The following is an 11,732-nucleotide window of genomic DNA, read 5'->3' as shown; positions in this document are numbered from 1 at the left end:
CTTATTTAGTCTATAATTGGACAATATTTGACACAAACAAACGAAAGTGCTACAATAGCGAAATCCAAAAAAAATTCACATCTAAACAAGGCCTTAGTTCATCCAAAAAACAAAAACTTTTCAAGATTCTCCGTCATATCGAATATTGCGACACGTGCATATAGCACTAAATATAGTCAAAAACTAAAACTAATTACACTGTTTGACTGTAAATCACGAGATAAATCTTTTGAGTCTAGTTAGTCCATGATTGGATACTAATTACCAAATTAAAACGAAAATGCTACAATGCCCAAAATTAAAAAAATTTGAAAACTAAACAAGGCCTAAAATTTGACTTATGTTTATAGCGGCGGAGCTAGAGCAAATTCAAATTCAAGGGAGTATGCTAGTCTTGTGGACGTATAGATTTTTATCATACGGGTGTACGTAGGTCATAAATTGAACATAACAATCACTGTTTTTCACATTTTTTGAAGGTGCGGCTACACACCGTATCAGTGACGAAGCTAGAGCAAATTAGATGGAGGTGCACTTAGCTTGTGTAGATGCATAGACATCTTCCATATAGGGTGCATATATGATGAAATTTTAGACATAATCACTGTTTTATAAGTTTTGGGGGTGCAAATGCAGCCCCTAATTCACAAGTAGCTTCGCCACTGCACCGTATCATGAATATGGATCCGCTTGTGACGTTCATGCTTATGCTGATTTATTATGAGAAAAAAAATATTATTAGAAAAGTACTGCTGAAGTAGCGCGGAACAAATCAAACCCTCTTTCTAGAGTATGACCAAATTTTGATGAATTAAATATCAAATAAGTAATGAGATGCATTACTTTTCAAACTACACGTAATTTTCAGATAGTGCTCCAATTCTGTTTTTAATAAAACTAACTTACAATAATCAACAGTAGCTCTAAAAGTCAAGTGGACATCTCGATGATGGAGTTTTCCGCTCGAGGAGATACGATGGCGGGCACACACTAGGACAAATCTGTGCCGAATAACCTCTTGCAATGCTAACTGCATGCTCCCTCCATCCAAAAATAAACGAATGTGGCTTTGATGTTCGCGTTGATCAAACTTTAATTTTAATTAGGTTTATAAAAAATATTAGCAGTATTTATATTTTTAAATAAATCTATTATAAAAAAATATTCATCGATTCATCTGAGATAGTAATTAGGAACCATAAAGATTAATATTTTCTTATATATTTGATGAATGTTAAGAATGATTAACTTCTCTGGAAGAAGATGATTCTTTGTAAGACGTAGGGAGTATCTCATTAAATTTTAATACTCCCTCCGTTCCAAATTATAAGTCATTCCAAGAATCTTGGAGAGTCAAAACATTTTCAAGTTTGACCAAAAATATAAAGAGAAATATAAAGATTTATGTCATAAAATAGGTACACTATTAAAATATAACTAATAAAGAATCTAACGATACTTGGTTGGTACTAAAAATATTATTATTTTGCTATATAAATTTGGTCAAACTTGAAAAACTTTGACTCTCCAAGATTCTTGGAATGACTTATAATTTGGGACGGAGGGAGTATATTTTTAAAAAATATTAATATATGCCACTAAAAATACAAAGAAAAGATGTTACACTTATTTGATGTCTAACTTTTATATGAACTGGGTCAAAATCAAAACGGTTCTACTTGGTCAGAACTGTATATTTCCGCCGCATGGAACAGAAGGGAATATATACGCCATGGCCCGTTCCCGTCACGACTGAACGGAACGGAACGGATCGTAGCGTTGGACGGCGAGGCGCTGTCTGGTCCAGCTGACCCGGGGCCGGCCGGCCGGCCAGACTTGGAACCCGCCGTCGTCGGCATCATTTGCAATCGCAATTAGTTCTTGTCGTCACCTCAGCGCCGCTCGACGCTGGACCTCAAGAATAATCCCGGCCGCTTTCGCCCCTGCTGCCGGCAAGCACCCGCTGCTATCGTGGACCATCACGTCCCCGTCCCGTGGTTATCTATGCATTTTCCTCCTAATCCAGCTGTGGAGCAAAGAGAATGAAGCGGGCAGTCGGGTGCTAATCAGCAATCAAAACTGGTACAGCGGCGGAGATGTCATCAATGCCAGATGCTGCTCTCGGTTTCAATTTCAATCTCGACATGTGACTGTTAGCTCGAGTGAGTCATTCACTAGCACTTTTCTTTTATAAAAAATCAGCGAACAATACTTTTAATTATTTATTTGTTTAAGTTTATATACTGAATTTATCGAACACCCAACAATGTTTTTCTCTCACAATAAAATCGGCTAACAACACTTTCAACAATGGTTTTTGAGCCGAGGTAACAGTAACCAGTTTCCACGGCAAACAACGGTGCCCCGGCATTGGTGCTGTGATCATCCTATCCGTAGTCTCTACTCCTGCTACACTGTACTCCTATCCGTCCAAACTGAATTAAACTCTACAGCAGTGCCGGGTCAACTGATGTCAAATGTAGTAACTAAATTATGTATATAGTAATAATATAATGTGTGGTACTATTTAGTATTATACTCCCTCCGTCCCTGAAAGAATCAATTTCTAGAGTTGTCCTAAGTCAAACTTTTTAAACTTTGACCAAATTTCTAGAAAAAAATGCTAAGATTTATAGTATCAAATTAGTATTATTAGATTCATCATAAAATATATTTTCATATAATGTGTATTTTATATTGAGAACTGCTCCGGTACTCCTCTTCTTAAAATTGCACAGATCTTAAAGCAACCTATTTAATTAATAATTATTAAATGTTTGCTTAACTATTTTCCACCTGGGCCCTCGCATGGGTCTCATATGTCTAAACCCAACCCATGTCCAGCCCAAATGCAGCCGTAATCCATCTCTTCAGATTGTTTTGGTTCCCGTCTATTTCGTTTCCTCATATGGCAGCCGGTGGCGGTGCTCCATGGTTGTCCTCGCGGCCGCATATGCACGGTAGGAGCGTCTAACCAAATTCAGTTCAGACTTCAACTTCCATTTTCTTTGTTTCAATCTGGGTTTTGACAAGGAGCGCACCTACACATCATGACCACGGCAGCACCTCTATCTCCCTCCTCGATGGTCATCCACAGCGGCGAGCACCTCCATCTCTGGACCAGTTTTGTTTCATGCATCGCGTTCGGTTCTTGCTATAGGAGAGGAGGTCCGTTACACCATTCTATCCATCTTCGGCGCCTTTGCATTCCGTTGCCTAAATCTTTTTCCATTGAACCATTGCCTGGTATATGTACTAGTTGCGACTATACATGGCCGCCGGCTACGTGTGTATAAGAAACGGAATGTACGTACGGGAATCGAATAAAGCACGAAGCGATCGGGAGAGATAAGTTAGGAGGATTGCATTTGGGCTGGACACGGATTGGGTTTTAGACATGCCAGACCCATGCGGGACAGGTGGAAAAATAAGAAAATAATTGATAAGAATGAACGACTTTGAGATCCGTGAAATATTTAAAAAGAGGAGTACCGGAGCAGTTCTCTTTTATATTATAGATGTTGTTACTCTTTTCTATAAAGTTAGTCAAACTTTAAAAAGTTTGACTGACACGGATCCTAGGAATTGATTCTTTCAGGGACGGAGGGAGTATATACTAAACAAATAACATTAAGTTTGTTCAAAATTTTTGTTACCATATTAGGTATATATTTATTTAGAGCCAAGCACGTCGATGCTAGCGTTTCTTTTATTCGGATCTAGAATCGTATCCTCGCGCTTAGTGTAAATGTACTGAGAGTAGTAGATGAAACAAAGTCAATGCGGGCTTCTGGCAATCTTGCCGGGTTTAATTCGCGACGAACCACACCACGCACGGGCCCTACTCCCTGGAAATCTGGACATCACTTCCCCGTCCTCGCTCCATGACTCGCTGACTCGCCGGGCCCGGGAGAGCCAGGCGAGGGCAACTACTACGCCGCGCGTCGACGCGTGCGTGACCCACGACGTCAGCTACGCCTGTGGCACGTAAGTAGAGTGCACCCACCCAAGCGTGCAGGCGCTCAAAGCGGCCAGCAGCCGGCCGGCCGGCCAGGCGTCGCGCACCGGGACCGGGCCGCGACGTGCAGTCACTCCAGAGGCACGGAGTACTTGTGGTGCCTTGGCGCCGCGTGCGTGAATGGCGAGGTGGCACACAAAGCAGGTCGTGGCGTGCTCGTCCACGGAAGGCGCGCAGGCCCACGGAGCGGTACGTCATGACGAGTCGAGTCGAGACCCTGGCGTCGCGCCTTGCTCCGTGCTACTCGTAGCCTTTCGCGGCGACCGAGGCTGCCGCTCGCTCGGCACGGACGCGCCGCGGCGGGGCAAGACAACGCGACAAGGGCGAGGCAGTCCGATCCGATGGACGTCGGAGCGGAGGGGACGGAAAGCCGCGCGCTGCCAAAAACACCGGCCGCCAGATTTGGTCCACCGACCGCGACGGGGAGGGAGGATACACGTACGTACTCGCTGTCACACGCCTCGCTGCTCTTCTCCGTCGCCCCTCGGGAAAAGGAAAACAAACACAAATCCTCCCAGCGCGCACCTGCAACGCAACAAATCCGGCAACGGGAAAGCGCCCTTTTCCTTGCTCACCCAGGGGCCTGGCGTGCGTGCTTCTTCTGCCGATAAGCCGCCGTCTTTTCTCTCGCTCGCTGCTATGCTACTCGTATCCACCCGTGTCTACAGAGATGCGGCTGTCCCTAACCTACCGCCGTTTCAGCCGTCCCAACACCGTAACACACCGCCATGAACGAACGAGGAACAAGTCGTACACCATCCACGACTGCTCGTACTAGAATTAGAGTAACAATCAAAGGACAGAAATTAAATGATGAGCAATTTACTAGGGAGTTGAAAGCGACTTCACATGGCCGGACTGGCAATATTTTTACATATAATGTAAGAGCACGTACTACATGCGTCGCATACCCCACTACCACACCACCTACTAGTACACTGTACTACACTACACTGCACACACGGTGCAACCACCACCAGCCTCCAGACAGACACACGGACAAACTATCATCATCGAACTAGACAACAGACGGCGAGATCATGCAATGCAGCTCAGCTCAGCTCAGCTCAGCTCAGCTCGGCGCGGCGCGGCGCTCGCTAAAGACAAAGCTTTGCCTCCGGCCACGTTGCTCCAAACCAAAACATGCATGCATGCATGCCTACCCCATTTTTTTTTTAAACATAACACGCCGTCACCAGCCTAATCCAAACACCATCTATTACTACTTGGAGTAGTACTACCATCTACACTGACACCACCACATCACTAGAGCCCGATGTACGGCCGTACGGGTATTACGGCGATCACCGTCACAGTCTTCGCGCCACCGGACCGCCTCACGCGCCTTCCCCGGCGCCGGCCGCCCTCGCCTCGCCGCCCGTCGTCGCCGTCATGGACCGCAGCAGCGGCGACTCCGACCCTACGGCACACCAAGTACACACGCAAAGATGCGGTTAGCCATTACTCCTAGGTATCGTAGCTTAAGTAGGCTGCTATTGTGTCTCTGGGAGGTGGGCCCATCCGTGCATGCAGTGGGCCCGATGATGACCCGTACCCGTACCTTTGGACGCGTTGAAGGAGCGCTTGCAGTGGGCGATGGCGCTCTGGATGCCGTCCTGCACCTGCAGCAGCGAGTCGTCCCGCCGCTGCGGCTGCTGCGGGCCCGTCCCTGTCCCTGTGCCCGCCGCCGTGGGGGCATGGGCACCCGGCGAGGGCGCCGCGGCCACCGCGGAGGAAGCCGACCGGCTCTTTCCGAGGCGCTTGCACACCTGCTTCAGACCCGCGGGCACGCTGGCGCGGGGCGCGCGCACGCCGCAGGCCACCACCACCGGCTGCGGCGCCGGGGCAGGGGTCATCGCCGCAGGCGTCGCTGTCGCCGACGACGACGAAGGAGCCTGGGACGGGGATGGCGACGGGGACGGGGAAGGTGTTGGCGCCGGGGATGGGTCGGGCTCCACGTCCGTCTCCTCGCCCTCGCTCGCCGTGCCGCCGAACCGGAGGCGCTCGCCGTACCGCCGCGACACTTTCACGTACAGCGGCTTGATCTTGCTCAGGTACCGCAGGACCACCTCCTTCGCGAACCGCCGCTCCTCCGCCGTGATCGAGGCCACCTCGTGCTGGGGCTCTGCCGCCGCCGCGGTGGCCGGGGCACGGTCCGCGCCAGCGTCCGAGGTGCGCGAGCTGTTGTCGCGCGTGAAGAGCGACGCCAGCGGCGCGTCCTCCACCCGGAACTTTATCAGGAACCGGCTCGTCGCCTGCTGCCTCGGCGCCTGCGCGACCCCGTCGGCTGGCGCCGGGGCCTTGGGCTTCCTCAGCTTGAGCAGCAGGACGCGGAACTTGGTGGCCGGGCGGAGCAGCGGCGCCGGCGGCGGAACCGGCACGGCCTCTACCTCGGTCTCGGTCTCCGTCTCCGCCTCAGGCGCCGGCGTCTCGACGACCACCGCCTCGGCGGCCCCGGGCGCCACGACGTCTTCTCCGCCGGCAACGGCGAAGTTGAACTCGACCCGCTCTTCCTCAGCGTCGGACGCGGCGCTCTCGTCGCCGGGCACGGCGAACTCGAGGTCGAAGAAGGAGGCGTCGTCGTCGTTGCCGTCCCCGCCCCCGCCGTCCTCGCACGCCGACGCGGAGATGGTGGTGGTCGTGGTGGCTGCGGCCGCGGGCGCGCGCTGGGCGCCGGCGACCACGCCGCCACCGCCGCCGCGCAGGTACTTGAGGAAGCTGAAGGACTCCATGACGCACGCGCGGAACGGAACAGCGGCACGGAGCTTTGCTGGAAGCTGGAGCTCCCCTCACTCTGGCTCACTCACTCACTTCTCGGCAGTCAAATCTTGCTCCCTCGCTTGCTCGGTTCCGAGGCCAACTACTCCTCGCCTTCTCGACTCGCAGCGGTCGAAAAAAGACTCTTTTTTGAGGGAGCCTTTTGAGGAGGACAGAGGAGTGAGGAGGACCGGCTGCGGATGGAGGAGGTGGCGTTGCAGTTGCCGCATCAATGCCAAATAGATGAGCAGCAGAGGGGGTTGGACGGGGAGGGCGGCTTCCGGCTTTCGACGGCGTCAGAGAGAGGGGGGCCCGTCCGCCCGTGCACTGCTCAGGCCGGGGGCGGGCGGCGGTGGGGCTCCCGTGATCTCCTTCCTCCTCCTCCAGCCGTCGATTTCAATTCCGGCCTTGTTTACTTTCCAGAAAATTTTGCAGAATTTTTCACATTTTTCGTCACATCGAATCTTTAGACGTATATATAGAGTATTAAATATAGACGAAAATAAAAACTAATTGTACAGTTTGGTCGAAATTGACGAGATGAATCTTTTGAGCCTAGTTACTGTATGATTGGACAATATTTGTCAAATACAAACGAAAATGCTACAGTGTCTGTTTTGTAAAATTTTTTGGAACTAAACAAGGCCTCCAATCCATTGGCAGAGGCCTTGTTCAGTCCGCGAAAATTTTTGCTTTTGGCTACTGTAGCACTTTCGTTTGTTTGTGATAATTATTATACAATTATAGAGTAAATAGGCTCAAAAGATTCGTCTCGCAAATTACAGACAAACTGTGCAATTAGTTTTTATTTTCATCTATATTTAATGCTTCATGCATGTATATAAAGATTCGATGTGACGGAGAATCTTGAAAATTTTTGGAAACTAAACAAGGCGAAAATCTCTCAATCGAGAATTCCAAATTCTGTTTTCCAAATCTGTTGGCGCTGCACGTGTGTGACGCAAACGGCCAGCCAAATCTGGCTGTCAATTTTTGCAGAACAAATCTCCAAGGTCTGTTCGAGCTAGAAGATGTGCAGTGTGGTCAGCACACGGCATGACAAATCTGCACACGTTTGACATGAACGGGTGCGAGAGTGGTGGCTGCGCGGCGCGCCCGGTGCATAGAACTGAGGGATTCGGTCAGTTTGATTATTTATTTAAAAAAATCGGTTTTGATAAAATATTCACTTAACTTGCTGTCAAGATGGACATGGTTCGGTGTTCAATAATATAATAGTCACAGAGATATCTCTCTTTAAAGAATAGGTTAATTGGGCTAACGCCATCCGCAAATCGAATCAGTCACGGAATAGCGCCAAAATTTTCACTGAATTCTATATTTAAAATTTTGATTGACAGACTTTTTTTTGTGTTTGAACTAGATTTAACCATAAGTCTGTTGTTTGTTTGATTTTATCTGCTGAATCTATTAGTTTACGAACATAGCCATGTCTTTCGACCAACGAACATGCTGCACTCGTGCATGTTCTTCGGTGCTCTTCGAGGATGTTGTTCATTTTTCACTTTTTCATAATTAATAATATATTTTCTTTAAGAATAAATCAGCGAACGGTATTTTCGGTATCGTGCTTGTTTCCTGACTCATGGCCCTTCCTACTACAGTACGACCCATCGAGCAGTAACTGAGCAGTGGACCACTGTCAGTGGCTCAGTGCTGGTGTGGTAAAACACGTACGGAGTACTATACTGGTAAGGCGTTCATAAAAAGTTTTACAAAATTTTTCAGATTCTTTATCACATCTAATCTTTAAACACATGCACAAAGTATTAAATATAGATAAAAATAAAAACTAATTGTATAGTTTAGTCGGAATTAACGAGAAGAATCTTTTAAACCTAGTTAGTCAATGATTAGATAATATTTATCAAATACAAACCAAAGTGCTACGGTTCTAAAACCTTTTTGGAACTAAAACAGGCCTAAAAGAAGCAGTAGAGTATAAAAACTGAGAGTCAGCTGATTATGGGATTTTTGTTGTGACGAACATGCGAATTTGCCTCGGAATGCGTCTGGTCGAGTGCTCGAGTAGTAAACTGAACTGACGGCTGCGCGTCCATGTCCATCGGCCCGGGTCCCGGCCATCCCTGCAGCTCATCTGCATGGCAATTGGCAACGCTCACATAATAGTCACATGTTGTAGCGTTGCCTGGCTGGATGACGAGGAGCTCACACTCACACACACTGGGCTGGGCGTGGCACTGCAGCAGCTTTCAGTCAGTCACGGGCGGGCAGCCACCATTGGTCTGCCCAGACGAGGAGAGGAGGCAGAGGCACCCACGGGCCTGGCCTCCACTCCACGGATCAGAAGCCTATAAAAGCCTGTGTCCGGCATGGCGAGGCCGTCCTGACTGACGAGAGAGAACTCAAGAGAAGGTGATACGCTCTGCTCTTGAGGAGGTCGGCCTGTTGCTGTTGTCCCACCCCACGCACGGGCACGGCACAGTGACACCACATGTGACGAGACGACTCGGCACTTGATTTTCACATAATCATTCGACGTGAACCGGAACGGATTGGGTGGGTAGTGCATGCGGTAATCCTTGTCCGTGCCATCACCTGCAACTGCAATGTGATTTTACTGCCATGTGCCATCATCTTCTCGTCTTGTTGTGTTGTCTCCTTTTTTTTTTTTTCACTCGGTCACTGGTTTCTGGGAAAGGCACCACAGAACCATTGCCAAGTCAGTGTCGGATTACTGACCTTGCAGCAGCTATTCAAAGTTGACTTCGTGGTTTCCAAAGCAAAGCTGTTTATTCAGTCGTGTCCGTGTCCGTGCCTCGCATCATTTTCGTCGCGTCTTTTTACAGATATTAAAAAAAGAATGCACCAAAATCGACTCGATCAGGTTCGTTTTGCCATGCCCGGTCAACAGAAGGAAACCAAAAGAGACTCTGTGAAGAAACAGGGGTATAGTATGTCCAAATCATGGGAACAATTTCCTTATAACAGCTGGGAGCAAGTGGGCTCGCTGTGTGAAGAAACGGGCCACAGAGCCCGTTTGGGCTGACGGCCCAGCATTCCTGTTGAACGAAGGGAGTTCTGGCTTCTCTTTTTTTTTTTTTTTGGCAGAACAAAATCGCCAAGATCTGTCAGCACACGGCTTGCGATGGCATGACAAATCCGCCCGCACACGTTTGGCATGAACCGGTGGTGGCCTGGTGGTGAGTGAGTGGCTGCGCGGCGTGCCCGGTTCGTGGGCTTTGGGCATCCTTCGGTTAAAGAATTTTGGTGTTTGACAAAATATTAACTAAATTTGCTGCTAAAATGAACACATATTATTAGTGGTCGTAAAGATTTCTTGTTAAATCGGTTCATCTGGTCAGCTGATTACTGGGATTTTGTTATGAACATGCAAACGATAGGATTTGCCTCGGAATGCGTGTGATCGAGTAGTACTCGAACTCGAGTAGTCAACTGAACTGACGGCTGGTGTCCATGTCCATCATGTTACGGGTTGGGGCCTTGGGGGTGACAAGCTGACACTGCATCTGCGTGGCACGTCGCGAGCTGAAGGTGCATGATGCCGTGCCATTGCCATTGTTGAAGCTGAGCAGTAGGCCAACGATCATGGCCTGCAGTCAGTTATGAGCAGCAGACCCACGCCCCACGGGTATAGATGTACAACGGACCGGGCCGGCACGGCCCGCAGCCCGATCGGGCCGGACCGGGCTGGCACGGGGCAGGCCACGTCGGGCCACGGGCCGACCGGGCCGGGCCACCACCGTGCTGCGGGCTGAGGGTGCGGCCCATGGTCCGGCCCGTGGGCTATTTTTCCGGGCCGGACCGGCCCACAGCCCGACAAGCATCTCATGTCTTAATTTACTAGTTTTTTTTAACAAAGGTCAATTTTTCACAAATCACAACATATGAAAGAAGCAGCATACAATTTCATTGTTTCAAGCAAAACATATTCAATTCACAAGTTATATCAAAGAGAAAGAGCATAAAATCACAACATATAGAACAAAATGAGCGGGCCGTGTCGGGCCATGGGCCACCACCGTGCTGCGGGCCGAGGGTGCGGCCCGTGGCCCGGTCCGGCAACGGGCCGGGCCGCCCGTGGCCCGCAAACACCGGACCGGGCCGTGCCACGGACCGGGCCAAATGTACATCTATACCCACGGGCCTCCACGGATGGGATGACAAATCACAAGCACAGCCGCCTTTGCCTGTACGGGCATGGTCTTAGCAGCCGGGGTACGGGAACATGGGCACGTTCCCCGTTCCGGGAACTTCGTCCCGAAACATGGAACGGGAACATCATGGAACATCGTTCCCAAATGCAGTGGAACACGAATCATATATAGGAGCAATCATATGGAACTTCGTGGTATGTGTGCATACTGCGCCATGCCCGTCCATGAGCGGTCGGCGAAAAATCTAGATGGTGATTGACTCATTGGCCTAGACCTGCAATGAGCCTTAAGGTTGGAGTTGGACAGCCCTAAGTGAAACAAAAATACAATAGTAAACTATATCACGCTAGGAATCGAACTCATTTGGTTCAAAACAACACGTAAAACTACCTGAGTCAACCACTACGTCCCAAACACGTTTCTTTAGAAAGTGGAACGCGTTCCGCAACTTAAAGGAACGAGACGAAGCTATATACCCCCTACGTTCCATAGTTTATGAGAATGTCGTACCGCGTACCACGTTCCCGTACCACATACCCTATGTTCCGGAAACTTGGCTGCTAAGGGCATGGTGAGGCGCTGCGCGATTACAGATTTACAGCCTCATCGCAACCACAGATTCTCTAGAGAGAGAGACTGACGGGAACATGATATGCTCTGCTCTTCAGGTCGGTCTGTTGTTGCTCAGGCTTAAAGGCTTCATCAGCTAATCATTGATGTGAACGGATTGGAGAATGCATGCACATTGCATCACTCTGCACCTCACTCCACCCCAACCAAAGCATGCACCTTAGGGC

The 11,732-nt window shown here is 49.3% G+C and overlaps 1 protein-coding gene across 1 annotated transcript; it reads right to left on the bottom strand.

The window, feature by feature from the left end:
- On the bottom strand, window positions 4,821-7,155 carry LOC8079469 (probable membrane-associated kinase regulator 2). Its single transcript, XM_002454857.2, has 2 exons — window positions 5,580-7,155; window positions 4,821-5,438 (listed from the first exon to the last, which is right to left on the bottom strand). The coding sequence occupies exons 1-2, from the start codon at window positions 6,748-6,750 to the stop codon at window positions 5,356-5,358; spliced, it is 1,254 nt and encodes a 417-aa protein (XP_002454902.1). The 5' UTR covers window positions 6,751-7,155; the 3' UTR covers window positions 4,821-5,355.

This window comes from Sorghum bicolor, chromosome 3 (assembly GCF_000003195.3).
Source record: "Sorghum bicolor cultivar BTx623 chromosome 3, Sorghum_bicolor_NCBIv3, whole genome shotgun sequence".
NCBI classification, from domain to species: Eukaryota; Viridiplantae; Streptophyta; class Magnoliopsida; order Poales; family Poaceae; genus Sorghum; species Sorghum bicolor.
Note: the sequence above shows the minus strand (reverse complement) of the source record. Positions and strands in the feature narration are given on the sequence as shown.